The 22,144-nt window shown below is 39.5% G+C and overlaps 1 protein-coding gene across 2 annotated transcripts in view; it reads left to right on the top strand.

The window, feature by feature from the left end:
• The window catches only part of GMPS (guanine monophosphate synthase), a 72,899-nt gene that overhangs the window by 6,952 nt on the left and 43,803 nt on the right, over positions 1 to 22,144 (top strand). For both annotated transcript variants that reach the window (XM_023223360.2, XM_023223359.2), the window contains exon 2: positions 19,249 to 19,430. In XM_023223360.2, coding sequence (XP_023079128.1) covers positions 19,249 to 19,430 — 182 coding nt within the window. The remainder of the gene's footprint in view (positions 1 to 19,248; positions 19,431 to 22,144) is intronic.

The raw sequence follows: 22,144 nt of genomic DNA, 5'->3' as shown, positions 1-22,144 counted from the left end.
GGTGAAAGTTTAACAAACCCGTCCTATTTTACTTTAATGCAGTTATTCATAGTATGTTGTTAAAAAGAAAAATCTGAGACAAACGTTAAGCTGGGTAGGATACCGGAATAACAGATGTACATCAGGAGAGTCCTGGGCAGACTGGACCATATGGTCACTCCAGTTATAGAGCACGTATTGTTCTGAGTTTGGCTCTGATTTCTCCCAGTGATGTGTATTTAAAATTTGGCTAAAATTTAAGTCTAATGTGTATACATTAGCATTATTTTTCTGAGTTAATTATATAATAAGAGTATTACCCTAAAATTCTTAAAAATTGAGTGTCACTAATTACTTGTTTTTTAAAAGTGGTGAGTCAGCAATACTGAACCTGACCGAGAGGTAAAATAATCTTCTCTAGTCTGCCATAACACTTGCAAGGGATGTTTCCCAAACCTTTAAAGCTGCCTGGGCATGTGAAGTTTTCTGTTTAGTTACTCCTGTTTGTCACTGGAAAAACAGTAGCCTTTTAATCTCAAAACTCACAGCAGTCCATGTAAATTTAATTTACTTCTGCCTCATTTGCAATTTGGAGAACGAGTCCCAGTAATTCTCCTGAATCCTATTATGAATGTAGATTTAGGACTCCAGATTTCTAAAATTCTGCTTTGGACAAATTTTGGATCAACGATCTCTGATTAATTTGGGAAATTTTAGATGAACAAAAGTACTTGTAGATACATCATTATTTTGATGTTACTGGTAGTAGTAGAACTTTATTATGCTTTATTATTTCGCAAGCAAATTAAAAGAAATTTTAGTCAACATCCACGTCCCCAATCTGGATTCTACCATTTACTTTTCTTTAAAAAGCATTTTTTTTATAATGGCTTTATTGAGATATAATTCACAGACCATGTACTTTGCTTATTTAAAGTGTCCAACCCCATAGTTCTTAGTGTATTCATAGATTTATGTAACCATCATCCCCCATTTGTACAGTTAATTTTAAAACATTCTCGTCTCCCCTCCCCCAAAAAATCCTCTGCCCTTTAGCAAGGGCCCCATTTTCCTGCAACCACTCCTCCCTCCCAATCCTAGTCAACCACAAATTCATTTACTGTCAGTAGATTTGCCAATTGTCTTAGTCTATTGGGGCCGCTAAAACAAAATACCGGAAACTGAGTGGCTTATGAACAACAAAAATTTCTGACAATTCTGAATGCTGAGAAGTTCAAAATCAAGGGACCTGCAGATTCAGTGCCTGGTGAGGGCCCACTTTCTGGTTCATAGAAGTGCTTCCTGCACTTCTATGTGCAAGGTGAGGGCCCCCCCCCCTTTTTTTTTTGGAGAGTCTCACTAGTACAGTGGTGCCACCATGCCCAGCTAATTTTTGTATTTTTAGTAGCGACGGGGTTTTGCCATGTTGACCAGGCTGGTCATGAACTCCTGACCTCAGGCGATCCACCCACCTTGGCCTCCCAAAGTGTTAGAATTACAGGTGTGAGCCACTGTGCCTGGCCCCTAGGGCCTCTTTTATAAGGATACTAATCCTATCCGTGTGGGCTCTGCCCTCATGCCCTAACCACCTCCCAAAGACCTCACCTCCTAATATCACATTGGTGATTAGGTTTCAACATACAAATTTTAGGGGGACACAAACATTCAGACCATAGCACCTATTTTGGACATTTTGTGACTAGAATCTTAAAATATATGGTGTTTTGTGGCTTTCACTTAGCATAATGCTTTCGAGGTTCATCTTGTAGCATGTGTACGTACTTTATTCCTTTTTATTACCTGCTAATATTCCATTATATGTATACCACCTTATATTTATCTACTCATCAGTTGGTGAACATTGGGTTGTTTTCACTCTGGATATTGTGAATAATGCTGCCATGGACATTTCTGCGTAAGTTTTTATCTAGACAAAAGTTTTCATGCTCTTGAGTATATACCTAGGAGTGGAATTTCTGGGTCATATGGTGATTCCGTTTAACGTTTTACTGAACTGTCAAGCTGTTTTCCAAAGCAGCTGCAATATATTATATTTCTGTCTACTGTGTAGCAGTATATGTTAGGATTCTCCAGAAAAACAGTAGGCTATAGACAGAGAAATAGATAATAGATATGTATATATAGAGAAATATGAGAGGAAATTTGTTAGGGGAATTGGCTGACACGATTATGGAGGCTGAGAAGTCCCACGATAGACTGTCTGCAGGCTGGAGAACCCACCAAGCTGGTAGCATTACTTCGTGTAAGTCCGAAGACCTGAGAACCAGGGGAGTCCATGGTGTAACTCTCAGTCTGAAGGCCTGAGAACCTTGGTGGAAGAGGGTTGGTGAGAGGATGATGGGAGAGTGGCTGCTGGTGCAAGTCCTGGAATCCGAAGGCCACATCCTGAAGTTCTTATATACAAGGGCAGAAGGTGTCCTAGCTCCAGAAGGGAGATAATTCGACTTTCCCCTGCCTTGAATTTGTTCTGCCCTGGCCTCAGCCTATTGGATAATGCCTGCCCACATTGGATGAGGGTCGATCTTCCTTTCTCAGTCTACTGATTCAAATGCCAGTCTCTCCTGGAAACACCCTCAGAGACATACCCAGAAATAATTCTTTACCAGCTGTCTGGATATTATTAGTCTAGTCAAGTTTATACCTGAAATTAGCCAGCACTATTTCTTCACATCCTTTTTTTTTTTTTTTCCCCGAGACAGAGTCTCTCTCTCGCCCAGGCTGGAGTGCAGTGGTGCTCTCTCGGCTCACTACAACCTCCACTTCCCCAGTTCAAACGATTCTCCCACCTCAGCCTCCCAAGTAGCTGGGATTACAGGCGTGCGCCACCACACTGGCTAATTTTTGTACTTTTAGTAGAGTCGAGCTTTTCCCACGTTGGTCAGGCTGGCCTCGAACTCCTGACCTCAGGTGATCCGCCTGCCTCAGCCTCCCAAAATGCTGGGATTACAGGCATAAGCTACCACGCCTGACCTACTTGTCTTTTTGATTATAGCCATCAGAGTAGCTGTGAAGTGGGATCTCATTCTGGCTTTGATTTGCATTTCCCTAATGACTGATTATGTGCATTTTTTCATGTGCTTGTTGGCCATTTATGTATTTTCTTTGGAGAAATGCCTGTTCAGGTCTTTTGCCCATTTGTTTTTTGTTTTTTTTTTTTGAGGCGGAGTCTCACGGTGTCACCCAGGCTGGAGTGCAGTGGCACAATCTTGGCTCACTGCAACCTCCACCTTCTGGGTTCAAGCAGTTCTCCTGCCTCAGCCTCCCAAGTAGCTGGGATTTCAGGGACCTGCCACCATGCCTGGCTGACTCTTTTGCCCATTTTTAAATTGGATTGTTTTTCTTTTTTATTGAGTTTTAAGAGTTTTTTGTTTTGTTTTTAAGTCTAGAGATGTTTCTTATCAATATGATTTGTGATTATTTTCTGCCATTCTGTGAATTATCTTTTTACACTTTCTTTTTTTTTTTTTGAGATGGAGTCTCGCTCTGTCACCCAGGCTGGAGTGCAGTGGCGCGATCTTGGCTCACTGCAAGCTCCGCCTCCCGGGTTCACGCCATTCTCCTGCCTCAGCCTCCCGAGCAGCTGGGACTACAGGCGCCCGCCACCACACCCAGCTAATTTTTTTGTAATTTTAGTAGAAACGGGGTTTCACCGTGTTTGCCAGGATGGTCTCCATCTCCTGACCTCGTGATGCGCCCGTCTCGACCTCACATAGTGCTGGGATTACAGGCGTGAGCCACCGCGCTTGGCCTTTTTACACTTTCTTAATGGTGTTCTTTGAAGCACCAAAACCTTTAATTTTGAGGCTTAATTTATTTCTTTTGTCACTTTCGTTTTTGGTGTCATCTAAAAAACTGTTGTCTAATTCAATGCATATCACAAAGATTTGTGTAATTACCTATGTTTTCTTATAAAAGTTTTATAGTTTTTGCTCTTATTTATGTCTTTGTTTCATTTTGAGATCAGTTTTGTATCTTTTCTAAGGTGGATTTAATCTGACTTATGGTTTTTTAACAGACTGGCTCTTAGATTTGGAGACTGTTGGCCTTGTTATTGACACGCTGGCAGAGCTTGACCGTCAGTGCCCCGAAGGCTGAGGGTAACAGTTGCTCATTGTGGTAGCATCTTTTTATATCAGTTTTGTATCTTTAGTATAAGTTTGTAGAGAGAGGTGGTAGTTTAAAAAACTCACTAATAGGTGTTTTGTTTTGCTTGTTTTTATTGTGGTAAAATGTACATGCAGTGAAGTGCATAGATCTTTAAGTATGTAGTTTGAGTTTTGACATATATATGTACTCATGTAACCATCACCCCAATCGATAAAGAACATTTCTGTCACTCACAACATTCCCTTGAACAACAAATAGAATCAGAAGCACTCTGGATTTAACAAAGTGATGTTTTTAATAAATGCAAACTTGGTATTGGTGCAGTATTTTTAAGTAAAAACTTTTTTCAGTTATTAAAATCTCTATCAGTTTCTCTGTTAGGCATATTATCTTGTCTAATGTGGTACATCTTGGGTTAACCAGGTCTGTATCTCTAGAGGTTAATAGTGCTTCTCAGTGGTTTCTTTTCTCTGATGTCTTTCCTTCATTAGTTACTCCCTTATTAAAAGAAAAAGATAAGTGTGCATTTGTATTTTAATGTCTAAAGCTAAAGAATCAGTGTAATGTTTATCATAAAGACAAAGTCACAGAGAGATGACCATAATTATAGACATTTTGTACAATTTTGACTTACACTCTTTGTATTTCTGTTGTATATAGCCAGCGAAGGCAGAATCAAAACATGTTATTAGTATTTATTTGTTGTATATATTTATGGGGTACAATGTGATGTTTTGACAAAGTATGTTATTAATTCAGAGCCTGCTATGGATGCTTTGATATTAGTTTTTTGGGTTGTTTTTGAGATGGAGTTTTGCTCTTGTTGTGGCGTGATCTCGGCTCACCGCAACCTCTGCCTCCTGGGTTCAAGCGATCCTCCTGCCTCAGTCTCCCAAGTAGCTTGAATTACAGGCATGTGCCATCACACCTGGCTAATTTTGTATTTTTAGTAGAGAAGGGGTTTCTCCATGTTGGTCAGGCTGGTCTCAAACTCCCAACCTCCAGTGATCCACCCGCTTTGGCTTCCCAAAGTGCTGGGATTACAGGCGTGAGCCACTGTGCCCAGCTTGATATTAGTTTTTTAAATGTTACTTAAGCTGGTGGTAGAAACATCTTCACAAAGGCATATGATGATACTAATTTTTAAAATTGTACTGTGGCATTTCAGTTAGCTGTTGCCACAATAATGCTGATTAACAATCATAAAATGTAAATAGCGTACAAACATAAGCATTTATTTTTTGCTCATGAGTTTATGGGTCAGCTGACGTTGCTTAGCTCCACTTGATCTTGTCCTTTTCCTGAGACTAGTACACTCATGATGTTATGGTGGCAGAAGCCCAAGAGGCAAGTGGAAACACTAAGACTGCTTAAGGCAGCAGGGCCTGGTGACTCACACCTGTAATCCCAGCAGTTTGGGAGGCTGAGGTGGGCGTTATCACTTGAGCTCAGGAGTTTAGACCAGCCTGGACAACATGACAAAACCCTGTCTCTACTGAAAATACAAAACATTAGTCAGGCTAATGTTTGGTGTGCACGCATGGGGGGTCCCAGCCACCTGGGAGACTGAACTGGGAGGATTGCTTGAGCCTGGGAAGTGGAGGTTGCAATGAGCTGAGGTCGTGCCACTGCACTCTAACCTGGGTGACAGAGTAAGACCCTGTCTCAAAAAAATAAAATAAAATAAAGACTGCTTAAGGCTTGGCGTACTACGACTTTTGCCCTCGTTATATTGGCCAAAGCAAGTCTTGGGCTTGAGCCCAGTGACAAAGGTGAGGGAAGTATATTCTGTCTATAATAGGACAAGCTGCAGACTCAAGTGATAAAATCATAGATACAGGAAATGGTGAAGAATTAGGGCCAATGATGCAGACTGTTGTATATGGAAAATTGAAAACATTTGCATAAGTACAGTGAAGAGTATAATGATCCCTCATGTCCCTATCCAGTTCAGCAGTTATCAACATGTGACCAGTCTTTCATTTATATTTATGTAGTGCATCACAGTAAGATAGTTACATCTGTCTGGTTGTCTGTTTTTGTATGTTAAGCTGCATTGGTTGATTCAGATGTTAACAACTTATCCATCATTATCAGGTTTCTCATTAACCTTTTTTTTTTTTTTTATTTGAGGCAGAGTCTCGCTCTGTCACCCAGGCTGGAGTGCAGTGGCCGGATCTCAGCTCACTGCAAGCTCCGCCTCCCGGGTTTACGCCATTCTCCTGCCTCAGCCTCCCGAGTAGCTGGGACTACAGGCGCCGCCACCTCGCCCGGCTAGTTTTTTTGTATTTTTAGTAGAGACGAGGTTTCACCGTGTTAGCCAGGATGGTCTCGATCTCCTGACCTCGTGATCCGCCCGTCTCGGCCTCCCAAAGTGCTGGGATTACAGGCTTGAGCCACCGCGCCCAGCCTCTCATTAACCTTTTACCTCATGGTTTTAATAGCCACTGTTTTTCAGTGCTTCTCAAACATCTGTAGTGAAGACCATTTTAAAAAAAATTCCAGTACTGAGGACTGCTACTTTTGTAAAATACAATATATTTCTAGACAAATGAAAATATAAAATCTAATATATTTTAAAAGCCCCCGATATTTATTATAGATACAACAGAAATAAAATTACTTTGTCAACTTGTTATGCAAATTTATGGATGCTTATATAAAACTTATGTATTTTTTTGTCATGAACTGGTAACAGTTTGCTTAAAAATGTTCCTTCGCTAACTATGTGGTTACTCTGGTAGAGTCAGAATACATGCTTGATTCATTCTCATTATCAGTATTATTTTACCAATTTTGTAAATAGTTTTTTCAGGTTTTATTCATTATTTCCAATGGTGCAATTAATGTATGCTGTATAATAGAAAGGGTCACATGTGGAAAAGAGACTGGGTTTATGAAGTACAAAATAGTAACATCTTGAAAAATGGACCACATACTACCTACATACTAAATACTTGTGAAATTGTGACACTCTATTACTTAAAGTTTATTTTTTTCTTTTTGTTTTTGAGACAGAGTCTCACTTTGTTGCCTAGGCTGGAGTGCAGTGGCACTATCTCAGCTCATTGCAACTTCTGCCTCCTGGGTTCAAGCCATTCTCATGCCTCAGGCTCCCAAGTAGCTAAAACTGTAGGCGCAGGCCACCACGCCTAGCTAATTTTTGTATTTTTAGTAGAGATGGGGTTTGACCATGTTGCCCAGGCTGGTCTCAAACTCCTGAGCTCAAGTGATCCACTCGCCTCAGCTTTCCAAAGTGCTGGGATTACAGGCATGAGCCACTGCGCCTGGCCTAATTTATTTCTTAAGGAAAAAAATGTATAAATGTCTTAAAAATACTTTAGGAATAGTGATCATATGATAATCAAAATTAAGAGTGTTCACCAATTCAGTATATTTAGAAAAATATAGCCCTTTGATAATCTTTCATCTCTTCATAAAAACTGTCTCGTATTTTAAGATCATCTTTAGTACACTGATAGTATGGGAAGATGAACTGAAGAGAACGAGTCAGAGTTTGGGTATACATCTGTATTGTTTTCATTTCTTCGCTTCTTTGCAAGATACCTTTGTTTCTTCATGCAAACAGGCTACACATGTGCACACACTCGAAATCACCTTCAAAAGTAATTTTTGTTAAAATAGTAGATCTCAGTCACCACAGGAATGCAGAGTGAGTCAGGACAACTAAAGGTGAATATAAGAAAAAACCCAAAGAGTTTAACAGAACAGAATTGATCAGACTGAACGCAGTTCAGAACTTTTCGTTCTAATATTTTAATAGTTTGACAACAGTTTTTACTGAATGTTTACCCTTTTCAAAATTGCGTACGTTGCCAACTTTAGGAAACAGATTGATTCGGGCTGATTGATACTGGTTTAAACCTACCCAAAGATAACCTTGTTCCTTAGTTGGCTAATGCTTGTTATTGAATAGAAAAACTAGCTATAATAAAGATTTTAGGGATTTAAATATCACGAGGCAGGCTGGGCATGGTGGTTAACACCTGTAATCCCAGCACTTTGGGAGGCTAAGGCGGGTGGATCACCTGAGATCAGGAGTTCAAGATCAGCCTGGCCAACATGGTGAAACCCCATCTCTACTAAAAATGCAAAAATTAACTGGGCATGGTGGTGCACTCCTGTAATCCCAAGTACTCAGGAGGTTGAGACAGGAGAATCACTTGAACCTGGGAAGGGGAGGTTGCAGTGAGCTGAGTTGAGATTCCACCACTGCACTTCAGTCTGGGCAAAAGAGTGAGACTCTGCCTCAAAAAAAAAAAAAAAAAAAAAAAAAAAAAATCACGGGGCAAAGAACAGTATACTTTCATTTAGTCAACAGTGCCAACTTTTCTTAGTTATCTGAGAACTGGTCACATACGTATATTGTGTCAACAAAATAATATTGCCTTAACTTTCTGGAAAGACAAGTCTTAGGATAATTGAAACTCGAGGGGAAAATAGGCATTGATTTCAAAGGTTAAAAAATCAGATTAGAAATTGTGGCCCTGAACCAACTTTAAATTTCCCCTCAAATTAGAAGAAAAAGATAATAGAGAATTGTTCTATTTTCTTACTTCTAGTGTTCATAATGTACAGATTACATACAGTAGAACTGTATTCATTTTACCTGAGAAGATAGAATTCGTCAACCCAATTCCATGGTTTGGGTATGTGTATGGGGTTCTGGCTGTCTTCAGGTGGGTGCTAGAACTGGTATCTAAGTTAAAGCTAAGTTGTTTTTTAGTTCATTGATTTAGATAGTATATTCACCTGTTCATTATATTCTGGGACGGTGCCCACATGAACTTGAAAGGAGCTATTGGCCCCTTGTGATAGGGTAGAAGAGAGTCCGGATTACTTTGAAAAACTAAGATGTGTTTGGTTAGCAAAAGAAGATGAAACTGCAGTCAGAGGTCAGAGGTACAAACTGGTTCAGTTAAGGAGGAAAAATAATTGAATTTGAAACAATATACATAACACGTAGAAACTAAGTAGTCTTTAATGAATACCTACTAGCTTCAAATCTCATTAGGGAAAAGAGTTTTCTCAGTGTATGAAGTTATTAACCAAGAGTGGTGAAAAGCTGAGATAACATTGTATGTCAGTAGAGACTTGTATTTCCCAAACCTGTCGAACATTGAAAACTTAAACATTGAAAACTTAAACAATTGGGGAAACTTATATGTAGATAATTATCAGTTTTAACTTTCTTGGATGTGATAATGATATTGTAGTTACATAGGAGATTGTCCCTGTTTGTAGGAGATGCATACTGAAAAGGTTTTGGGGGAGTGAAAGGTATACAGTTTATTTTTAAGTCGTTCAGGTGGAAAAAGTATATGTAGATGGAAATAAAGCAAATATAGCAAAATGTTACTGAGCATTGATATAGATGAAGAGTGTTGTTTATCATACCAAACTTTCAACTTTTCTTTAGGTTAAAATTTTTAAAAATAAAAAGTGGGCCGGGCGCGGTGGCTCAAGCCTGTAATCCCAGCACTTTGGGAGGCCGAGACGGGCGGATCATGAGGTCAGGAGATCGAGACCATCCTGGCTAACCCGGTGAAACCCCGTCTCTACTAAAAAATACAAAAAACTAGCCGGGCGTGGTGGCGGGCGCCTGTAGTCCCAGCTACTCAGGAGGCTGAGGCAGGAGAATGGCGTGAACCCGGGAGGTGGAGCTTGCAGTGAGCTGAGATCCGGCCACTGCACTCCAGCCTGGGCGACAGAGCAAGACACCGTCTCGAAAAAATAAATAAATAAATAAATAAATAAATAAATAAATAAATAAATAAATAAATAAATAAAAATAAAAATAAAAAGGGATAGGGTAGAGTAAGTACATGGTAAGATAACAGAACTACAGAGGCTTAAACTTTTTGATTTAACACTTTAGTTTAGGTTCCAGCTTCATTCAGTGTTATATGTGAGATGACGGCTTCTTATGAAAAACCTCAGTAAAGTTGATCAACATTCCTTTTTTTTAATTATTAATTTTTTTTTTTAAGAGATAGGATCTTGCTGTATTGCCCAGACTAGTCTACAATTCCTGGGCTCAAGTAATCCCCCCACCTTAGCCTAAAAAATTATGTGTGCTTTTAATCTAAAATATCCAAAGGTTTTTTTTTTTTTTTAAATCCAGCAATTTTGTTGGAGTATGTCTTAGGGTTGGTCGTTCTGAGTTCATAGACTAATGTTGATTCATGTTCTCTCTTGCCTTGTGTAATTTTTAAAGTATCTTTTAGCTTCTATAGAAATAGTACATTCTAGTTTTGATCTGAGGATGTCATTCTGGCTTACTGTCATAGAGACATCATTCTGTTCTTTATTCCCTCTATTTTTTATTTTTATTTTTTCTGAGACAGGGTCTCGCTCTGTCACCCAGGCTGTAGTGCAGTGGCATGATTATGACTCACTGTGGCCTCAACCTCCTGGGCTCCTCTCACCTCTGCCTCCCGAGTAGCTAGGACCACAGGCACGCACCACTACTCCCAGCTACTTTTTTTTTTTTTTTTTTTTAAAAGACAGAGTTTTGCTCTTGTTAAGGCGGGAGTGCAATGGCGTGATCTCAGCTCACTGCAACCTTCGCCTCCAAGATTCGAGCGATTCTCCAGCCTCAGCCTCCCAAGTAGCTGGGATCACAGGCATGTGCCCCCACACCCAGATAATTTTGTATTTTTAGTAGAAATGGGATTTTACCATGTTGGCCAGGCTAGTCTTGAACTCCTGACCTCACCTGCCTTTAGCCTCCCAAAGTGCTGGGATTACAGTGTGAGCCATGGCACCTGGCCTAATTTTTGTAATTTTTGTAGAAACAGGATTTCTCTATGTTACCCAGGCTGGTCTTGAACTCATGGGGCTCAAGCGATCTGCCCACCTCCACCTCCACCTCCCAGAGTGCTGGTATTACAGGCTTTAGTCACAGGGACCTGGCCTCCCTTCTTCTTACTTTTAGTAACTTTGTATGGGATTTAACTTCCATACTTTGTTTCCTTTTTATGTGAATTTAGTTTTCCTCAACTTTTAGAAGGAAGCTAGTCAAGATAATGTTTCTAACTTTATATAACTCCCTCTTCTGTTAAAAAATTATGGCACTTGTTTTCTAAGGATTCCTGGCTCTGTCCCTGTGCCCCATGTTAGTCTGTTCCTTCTCCCTTTTTCCTGTCCTGTTAATTTTGATTCATCTCCCAGCAGTGGCTCTTCATAGCAGGCCCTCTCCTGGAAAGGATCTCTGACTGGTTAGTGTCAAACGTTCATGGGGGTTAAACTCCTCTGGCCCCTTTATGCCTTACCTTGGGTTCACTGTTACTTGTGTATTATTGGTGTGGACAAACCTCCTCGTAGTGTGCTGCAGTTCTCCAATTGGCTGCTGTGCCTTCTGGGTCATACCTCTTGGGTGTTGAGAATTCTCCTGTTTTCAGGTCCTTTAATAAGGCTGGATTACTTCCCATGTAGGTGCTATAGCACTAGGGTTTGTGACTGTGGTAGTCTGTCACCATCAACTTGTATTTTGGGGTTCTTGTAAAGGTCATTGCTATCTAGTTGTTCAGTAGTTATGTGGGATCCAGGAAAATCCCAAAACTTTTCCATCTCTACTTTTCCAGAATCTGCTAGATCTTCTTGTCCTATTCTTAAAGAGTTTGCTGTATATGGTTTAGTTTTTTCCTTAATATTTTTTTCTTGATATCTTAAAATATATCTTTATGAATATTGCCTACTTTATTGTGATGCACTCAGGGCAGTTGAGGGATAGTCACCTTAAGTCTTTAGGCATTTGTCTTTTTAATAACTTTATGTAAATAGATGTGGTAGATTTTTCTGTCTTGTGATGCTGAATTTTATTTGTTGCTGCACTGATGTGACTGAGTTTCTTTTTTCTCTTTAGGGTGGTTTTTCTAATCTCTTGAAGTCCAATTATCAAGCTTTTCAACTGTGTGTGAAGTGGGAGTAAATAAATTCCAGGTTTTGAGGGAGAGGAACTTTGCCTTTACTAGCGGAGCCTTTTTGCTTTCTCCTGAATTGTCAAAGCTGTGACAGTTGCTGCATAGGCAAGGTCATACCCAAGGTAGAAGGAAATAGGGCAAGAATTCAGTTTCTTCAGTAACCTCTTCTGGCACAGAATTGAATATTTATTGCTAAGAAAACAGGAATATTCTTTTAAAATACCTTTTTTGAGTAAAGATTAGTTTACTTAAATACAGGCAGTCCTTGCTATGCAGGATAAGTAAAACGACTAAAAATAATAATGCAAGCTGAAACCGTGCAAAGCAATTTTAATAGTCAGTGGGGCCGGGCGCGGTGGCTCAAGCCTGTAATCCCAGCACTTTGGGAGGCCGAGACGGGCGGATCACGAGGTCAGGAGATCGAGACCATCCTGGCTAACATGGTGAAACCCCGTCTCTACTAAAAATACAAAAAAAAAACTAGCCGGGCGAGGTGGCGGGCGCCTGTAGTCCCAGCTACTCAGGAGGCTGAGGCAGGAGAATGGCGTAAACCCGGGAGGCGGAGCTTGCAGTGAGCTGAGATCCGGCCACTGTACTCCAGCCTGGGCGACAGAGCGGGACTCCGTCTCAAAAAAAAAAAAAAAAAAAAAAAAAAAAAAAAGTGGGAAAATTACAGTTGTTTTGTGATCTTTAAAAATTTTTATTAAAACACTAAAATCTATTGTTAATTACAAAAGTATAGGGGAACAAAAAAAATAGTAAAACTACTGTTTACTACAATGTAACTTAAAATACTAAGAATATTGAGAATTAAAATATTTTATTTCTTTGTAAAAAGCTTGTCAGTATTAGTTTCAATAGTAGTTTAAAGAGCACTTCTCTGTGTCTTTTCTGTGCCTTGGTTGCTTCCAACATTTTATCCTTTGCACTTTTAATGTCATAAAATGTCCTAGAGTTTCTTTAATGTGAACTATTTTCCTGGAGTCACTTCCTCTGGGACGTTGCCATTCTTTCCATCACAACCAGTTTCCTCACTGATGTTGATAAGTTCTCTGGCTGTATATCTAGAGGCCCTGAAACCTTGTCAGCCTTGCTATAGTCAGCATTTTTTACTATAACTCCATATATTCAAATTTCACTCCAGTATTATCACTCTTCATTTCTTTGCTGCACTTTCATCTTTGTTGGCCAGCCCTGTTGGGATTATCTGTATTTTTGTTTTGTTTTGAGATGGTTTTTTGAGACAGAGTCTCACTCTGTTGTTGCCCAGGCTGGAGTGCAGTGGTGCGATCTTGGCTCACTGCAACCTCTGCCTCCCAGGTTCACACCGTTCTCCTGCCTCAGCCTCCCGAGTAGCTGGGACTACAGGCACCCGCCACCACACCTGGCTAGTTTTTTGTATTTTTAATAGAAACGGGGTTTCACTGTGCTAGCCAGGGTGGTCTTGATCTCCTGACCTCGTGATCTGCCCACATCGGCCTCCTCAAAGTGCTGGGATTAGAGGCGTGAGCCACCGCACCCGACCAGATTATCTATCTGTATTTATAAAAAGTCCTTTGGGGTTTATCACTGTAAGACAGGCAACACACTGCACTCTTGGCTGTTTGTTGTCCAGTGACCAATCACCAATAGAATGAAAGAAGGGAGGTGATTGGTCACTGATCCTGATGTTCATCTGTTATTTACATGGTGGTTTGTAGACTGAAGAGCTGGCAATGAAGTTTGTCCTTTATGTAGTTACTTACAGTAATGTATGATAACTGAAATTTGAGCCATGTTGTTGGGGACTGGTAATTAACTAAACATTGATATAAACCATAGTAATTGAAATTTGTGCATATTAGGATTATGCAAGTCAAGAACTCCACCTGTAATGTAAAAAAGCATACTTACATTTGGTAAAAATGGGAAAGATAGTAATGGGACTGAGTCTGAGAAATTTATGCAATAATGTAGTGCTTAAAAATATTTTTTAAAAAGTTAAGATTGTTTTGAGATACGTTCCATCGATACCGAATTTATTGAGAGTTTTTAGCATGAAGGACTGTTGAATTTTGTCAGAGGCTTTTTCTGCATCTATTGAGATAATCATGTGGTTTTTGTCTTTGGTTCTGTTTATATGCTGGATTACGTTTATTGATTTGCGTATGTTTAACCAGCCTTGCATCCCAGGGATGAAGCCCACTTGATCATGGTGGATAAGCTTTTTGATGTGCTGCTGGATTCAGTTTGCCAGTATTTTATTGAGGATTTTTGCATCGATGTTCATCAGGGATATTGGTCTAAAATTCTCTTTTTTTGTTGTGTCTCTGCCAGGCTTTGGTATCAGGATGATGTTGGCCTCATAAAATGAGTTAGGGAGGATTCCCTCTTTTTCTATTGATTGGAATAGTTTCAGAAGGAATGGTACCAGCTCCTCCTTGTACCTCCAGTAGAATTCGGCTGTGAATCCGTCTGGTCCTGGACTTTTTTTGGTTGGTAGGCTATTAATTATTGCCTCAGTTTCAGAGCCTGCTATTGGTCTATTCAGGGATTCAACTTCTTCCTGGTTTAGTCTTGGGAGAGTGTAAGTGTCCAGGAAATTATCCATTTCTTCTACGTTTTCTAGTTTGTTTGCGTAGAGGTGTTTATAGTATTCTCTGATGGTAGTTTGTATTTCTGTGGGGTCAGTGGTGATACCCCTTTATCATTTTTTATTGCGTCTATTTGATTCTTCTCTCTTTTCTTCTTTATTAGTCTTGCTAGCAGTCTATCACTTTTGTTGATCTTTTCAAAAAATCAGCTCCTGGATTCATTGATTTTTTGGAGGTTTTTTTGTGTCTCTATCTCCTTCAATTCTGCTCTGATCTTAGTTATTTCTTGCCTTCTGCTAGCTTTTGAATGTGTTTGCTCGAGCTATTATGACAGATCCACAGCCAATATCATACTGAATGGGCAAAAACTGGAAAAATTCCCTTTGAAAACTGGCACAAGACAGGGATGCCCTCTCTCACCACTCCTATTCAACATAGTGTTGGAAGTTCTGGCTAGGGCAATCAGGCAAGAGAAAGAAATAAAGGGTATTCAGTAAGGAAAAGAAGAAGTCAAATTGTCCCTGTTTGCAGATGACATGATTATATATTTAGAAAACCCCATCATCTCAGCCCAAAATCTCCTTAAGCTGATAAGCAACTTCAGCAAAGTCTCAGGATACAAAATTGATGTGCAAAAATCACAAACATTCTTATACACCAGTAACAGACAAACAGAGAGCCAAATCATGAATGAACTTCCATTCACAGTTGCTTCAAAGAGAATAAAATAACTAGGAATCCAACTTACAAGGGATGTAAAGGACCTCTTCAAGGAGAACTACAAACCACTGCTCAGTGAAATAAAAGAGGACACATATGGAAGAACATTCCATGCTCATGGATAGGAAGAATCAATATCGTGAAAATGGCCATACTGCCCAAGGTAATCTATAGATTCAATGCCGTTCCCATTAAGCTACCAATGACTTTCTTCACAGAATTGGAAAAAACTGCTTTAAAGTTCATATGGAACCAAAAAAGAGCCCGCATTGCCAAGACAATCCTAAGTCAGAAGAACAAAGCTGGAGGCATCACGCTACCTGACTTCAAACTATACTACAAGGCTACAGTAACCAAAACAGCATAGTATTGCTACTAAAACAGAGATATAGACCAACGGAACAGAACAGCCCTCAGACATAATACCACACATCTACAACCATTTGATCTTTGACAAACCTGACAAAAACAAGAAATGGGGAAAGGATTCCCTATTTAATAAGTGGTGCTGGGAAAACTAGCTAGCCATATGTAGAAAGCTGAAACTGGATCCCTTCCTTACACCTTATATGAAAACTAATTCAAGATGGATTAAAGACTTAAATGTTAGACCTAAAACCATAAAAGCCCTAGAAGAAAACCTAGGCAATACCATTCAGGACATAGGCATGGGCAAGGACTTCATGTCTAAAACACCAAAAGCAACGGCAACAAAAGCCAAAATAGACAAATGGGATCTAATTAAACTAAAGAGCTTCTGCACAGCAAAAGAAACTACCATCAGAGTGAACAGGCAACCTACAGAATGGGAGAAAATTTTTGCAATCTACTCATCTGACAAAGGGCTAATAATATCCAGAACCTACAAAAAACTCAAACAAATTTACGAGAAAAAAACAATCCCGTCAAAAAGTGGGCAAAGGATATGAATAGACATTTCTCAAAAGAAGACATTCATACAGCCAACAGGCACATGAAAAAATGCTCATCATCACTGGCCATCAGAGAAATGCAAATCAAAACCACAATGAGATACCATCTCACACCAGTTAGAATGGCAATCATTCAAAAGTCAGGAAACAACAGGTGCTGGAGAGGATGTGGAGAAATAGGAACACTTTTACATTGTTGGTGGGATTGTAAACTGGTTCAACCATTGTGGAAAACAGTATGGCAATTCCTCAAGGATCTAGAACTAGAAATACCATATGACCCAGCCATCCCATTACTGGGTATATACCCAAAGGATTATAAATCATGCTGCTATAAAAACACATGTACACGTATGTTTATTGTGGCACTATTCACAATAGCAAAGACTTGGAATCAACCCAAATGTCCATCAGTGACAGACTGGATTAAGAAAATGTGGCACATATACACCATGGAATACTATGCAACCATAAAAAAGGATGAGTTCGCGTCCTTTGTAGGGACATGGATGCAGCTGGAAACCGTCATTCTCAGCAAACTATTGCGAGAACAGAAAACCAAACACCACATGTTCTTACTCGTAGGTGGGAATTGAACAATGAGATCACTTGGACTGCGGAAGGGGAACATCACACACCAGGGCCTATTACGGGGAGGTGGGAGAGGGGAGGGATGGCATTGGGAGTTATACCTGATGTAAATGACGAGTTGATGGGTGCTGACGAGTTGGTGGGTGCAGCACACCAACATGGCACAAGCATACATATGTAACAAACCTGCATGTTGTGCACATGCACCCTAGAACTTAAAGTATAATTAAAAAAAAAAAAAAGTTAAGATTAAGGAATTATAGAGAAGATCCACGAAGGGGTGTGTGTGTGTGTGTATACAGTAACACTAAGGGTAAAGGTCTGAAAGGACAAAGTTTTAGTTTGTTCTATGATCTTACTTTTCTACATTATTGGATATTCATATGACCAAAACCTTCATTTCTATGACCTGAGTAATTTCTTCTGGCACCGGATTGGGTCCCTCTCACAAATCCTCCTCTGTAGATGATTGACTTGCTTGTTCCTTTTTTTTTTTTGAGTTTCACTTTTGTTGCCCAGGCTGAAGTGCAATGGTGCGATCTTGGCTTATGGCAACTTCCACGTCCTGGGTTCAAGTGATTCTCCTGCCTCAGCCTCCCGAGTAGCTGGGATTATAGGCGCCCACCACAATGCCTGGCTAATTTTGTATTTTAAGTAGAGGCAGGGTTTCTCCGTATTGGTCAGGCTGGTCTTGAACTCCTGACCTCAGGTGATCCGCTTGCCTCGGCTTCCGAAAGTGCTGGGATTACAGGTGTGAGCTACCATGCCTGAACACTTGTTCCTTTTTGCAGCAGAAGGAATAATGGTGTTGTAGGTGAGGCCTGCATTTATTTTTTGCAGACAAATGGAGAAGGGATGAAGGGTGGAAAAGATTACACAAGTGGCTAACAGATTGACTTAAGGTTTTTATGTGCAAATTTTACAACTAGAGGGAGAAGACCTGCCTTAATATGTTTATTGTAAACATTTAGGACATATTGAAGAGTGTAAGGAAATAAAAATATAAAATCACGTATAGTTCCATTACTTAGATGAACTACTTCATCACTGTTAATATTTTGGTGTATGTCCAGCCATACTGTTCCTTTTTTATGCATGCATATAGACTTTTACACTTTCATACAAGCCATATTTAAGTGGCGTTATACTGTATATGCTTCCTATAAGTGGATTTTCAGGGTACACAGAAACTTTTAAAGAGTTTCTTTATGTAAAATTTAAAATATACCAAAAAAAAAAAAAAAAAAGCAAACAAACAAACAAACCCAGGATAGAGACCAGATTAGTACAATGAACTTAATGTACCTATCACCCAACTTCAGTGATTTTAGTACCCGAGCAATCTTGTTTCATCCATAGCCACCTACTTTTGCATTATTTTGAAACATCTTTCAGGTAAGTATTTCAGTTAACAACTTGACATTCTGCCAAATTAACCTTCCAGAAAAGTGTTATCCATGTATACCTGACAGCGATTAGATTTAAAAAGTCTTTTTATTTTTATTTATTTTTGATACAGAATTTCGCTTGTTGCCCAGGCTGGAGTGCAGTGGCGTGATCTCAGCTCGCTGCAACCTCCGCCTCCTGGGTTCAAGCGATTCTCCTGCCTCAGCCTCCCCGGTAGCTGGGATTACAGTGCCCACCACCACGCCCAACTAATTTTTTATATTTTTAGTAGAGACAGAGTTTCACCATGTTGGCCAGGCTGGTCTTGAACTCCTCACCTCAGGTAATCCACTTGCCTTGGCCTCCCAAATTGCTGGGATTACAGGCGTGAGCCACTGCACCCGGCCTAAAAGGCCTTTTAAAAATCTTAGTGTTATGAGTTAGATGCATATATCATTTTCCTCAGATAATACAAAAAAATCCTAACACAGTGAATTTGGCCATGCTTATAGTCTGGCATCAAACTTTTAGTTTCCCTATCAGTATATATCCCTCATAAAAATGTTGTGACTATTGATAGGGTGACCAAATAACTTATTGTCCAAACTGGGACACTTTGAGATAGAAAGGATGTACTGTTAATAATAATGTCCATATAAGGAACATAAACCAGGACTATATTTTGGCACAGCTGGATTGTATGCTCATCCTACCATTAGGTCATATATATAAGGTATATATACACACGATCACTATATTACATAGTCAATAAATGGTAGCATTTATTAAGTTTAAGTGTTTAATATATGCCCATGCATGGATATATATTAAAATCTTCCCTTTAAAAGGGATATTTTGAATTGGTAACTCAGAAAGTCCTAAGTTTTCATTCCTGTGTTTTTTTGGAGCTGACAGTGATCATTAATTTTTTTTTTAAGTACTGTAACTTTAATTTTCATAATTAAGACTTTGTATTTGTATTGATATTGGCAGCTGGAGAATGCTGGAGGAGACCTTAAGGATGGCCACCACCACTATGAAGGAGCTGTTGTCATTCTGGATGCTGGTGCTCAGTACGGGAAAGTCATAGACCGAAGAGTGAGGGAACTGTTCGTGCAGTCTGAAATTTTCCCCTTGGAAACACCAGCATTTGCTATAAAAGAACAAGGATTCCGGTAGGCTTTTCACTAACCTTTTTATGAGGAGATTGAACTTAGATTGTGGAATATTTTATTATTAATTTGCTTGAGCACTGAATTTTTCTACGAAAATAAGATATAGAATGGTTTTATGAGAAATTTCCCATGGCTCTGATTTGGGGAGAAAAGGAAAAATTTAAGCTTTCAATTTAAAAGGATTAATTTTAACTGCACAGTTGAAAGAACTTATTATCTTTTGAGTATTTTATGTTTTATAGGATTTGTGGGTTAGAGTTAGATGTAGCTGTTGTGGTCATTCATTCATTTACCCAAAAGCATTTTATCAAAGGAAAGTAGGAGGTTGGCTAGAATACTCCAAAGAGAAGAAATCTGTGTACAATAAGTATTTTTGCTTCCTGTCCCAATAGACTAGTTTCTAAAGTATGGAGAAGATTTCTTAAATCTAATATATGGGCTAATTTTGACAGCTTTTACCCTTAGAACTAGTCAAAATAACAACCAGCTTATATCGTTTCTTCCTTTAGCAGCTATTTTTGGTTAATGTCATGCTTTCTTTTTCTTGAGACGGAGTCTCACTTTGTTACCCAGGCTGAAGTGCAGTGGCACGATTTTGGCTCACTGCAACCTCCACCTGCTGGGTTCAGGCATTGCTCCTGCCTCAGCCTCTGGAGTAGCTGGAACTACAGGCGCATGGCACCACACCTGGCTAATTTTTGTATTTTTAGTACAGAATGGGTTTCACCATGTTGTCCAGGCTAGTCTCGAACCCCTGACTTCAGGTGATCCGCCTGCTTAGTCTCCCAAAGTGCTGGGATTGCCAGCGTGAGCCACCGTGCCCGGCCAATGTCATGCTTTTTAATTTTTTTTTTAGTTGTTGTTTTTTCTTAAATTAAGACTGTTATGTAGAAGCAAGCAACTGTAGTTTATGTCCTTAATTGGCTTTTAAACTTTAATATTAGATGTACTATGCTTCTCCCAAAATTTAAAATTTTATTTTTCTTAAAAGAATTATCTTTCTAGTGTGAAAGTGGTTAAAAGAACTTTTAAAGACTTCACAGACAATGTGTGCATTATCCTGTGATTTTTTGGCTCTGAAGTAGAGTGAATTAGAAATTAGAAAAGGCGGGTTTAAATTTAATTCTGCTCTAGTGTTAGGATACAGATAAAAAATGACTCTCTCTTTTAAACTATAGAATTTTAGAGTAATAAGGGACCCTCGAATTTATCTAATTCAGCTGACTATTTACCAGTAAGAACTAGTTTTTTAGAGGGATCAAAAAACTTTGTGATAAATCTGAATGGCTCTCTGTCAGATCAGAGCTCCGTCATTCCCTTTACCCAAAACAAATGAAAAATCCCCAGCAAAGTAACAGACTAAATAGATACTAGAATAGGATAGCTGAATACTTGGCGAGAGAAATCTAATGGGTTTCATGTCACTTGGTCATAAACAGTGTCTAGGTTCAGCTTGTACCTCAAATTTCCCTTATGTAGCAGGAGAATAGGAACTATATCACTGTGGCTTTTATTACTATAATCCTTTCTGCAGAAATAACTATTTGACCACCCCTTTTCTAGAACATCTTGTGACATGAGAGACATCTCAATCTACTTATTTTTGTTATTATTATTACTTTTTTGAGATGGAGTCTTATACTCTGTTGCTCAGGCTGGAATGCAGTGGTGTGATCTCGGCTCACTGCAGCCTCTGCCTCCCAGGTTCAACCTGGCAGATTCTACTGCCTCAGCCTCCCGAGTAGCTGGGATTACAGGCAGGTGCTGCCACGCCTGGTTAATTTTTTCATTTTTAGGTGAGATGGAGTTTTGCCATGTTGGCCAGGCTGGTCTCGAACTCCTGACCTAAGGTAATTTGCCTGCCTCAAGCCTCCCAAACTGCTGGGTTACAGGCGTGAGCCACCCCACGTGGCCCATCTATTTTTACAAGCTTCATCTGCCTGATACATAAAATTGGTATTTGGAATGAATTATGGCTTATTGGGCCTTGTAATTGCAAGTTAGTTTCAAAATAGCAGGGTAGAAATGGAAGGCTCAAAGAGTGATTAGCTTTTAAAGATTTGTTGAAATAAGACGTTCATAATTGGTTTAAGTACTGCTTGAGTTTTATCCTTAGCTAAGTCCATGACTTTTTTGTTTTTTTAATAGCACTAAGAATCTTATATCCTTGAGTTATTTAGCAGATTAAGGAGTACTAGGCAGTCCCATGGTGGTTATCCTTTGTGAAACTAAGTATAATATGATAGAATCTAGAGGTCTTGGTTATTAAGTATGTTTTATAGAATTTCAGCTTCTGTTTTTGTTTTTTTTTTGAGATGGAGTCTCACTCTGTTGCCCAGGCTGGATGGAGTGCAGTGGTGTGATCTCAGCTCACTGCAAGCTCCGCCTGCTGGGTTGACACCAATCTGCTGTCTCAGCCTCCCAAGTAGCTGGGACTATAGGCGCCCACCACCATGCCCGGCTAATTTTTTGTATTTTTAGTAAGAGACAGGGTTTCACCATGTTTGCCAGGATGGTCTCGATCTCCTGACCTCGTGATCCGCCCTCCTTGACTTCCCAAAGTGCTGGGATTACAGGTGTGAGCCACTGCACCTGACCTTAGCTTTGTATTTTTAAGGAGTTAGGTTATAGATCTACCCTTAGGGGTAACCCCATCCCCATTTAGAATTGTTATCTTAAAGATGTCATATTTATCATCTGAGTAGGTTGTCATC

This window comes from Piliocolobus tephrosceles, chromosome 2, assembly GCF_002776525.5.
Source record: "Piliocolobus tephrosceles isolate RC106 chromosome 2, ASM277652v3, whole genome shotgun sequence".
In the NCBI taxonomy this organism is placed as follows: Eukaryota; Metazoa; Chordata; class Mammalia; order Primates; family Cercopithecidae; genus Piliocolobus; species Piliocolobus tephrosceles.
Note: the sequence above shows the minus strand (reverse complement) of the source record. Positions and strands in the feature narration are given on the sequence as shown.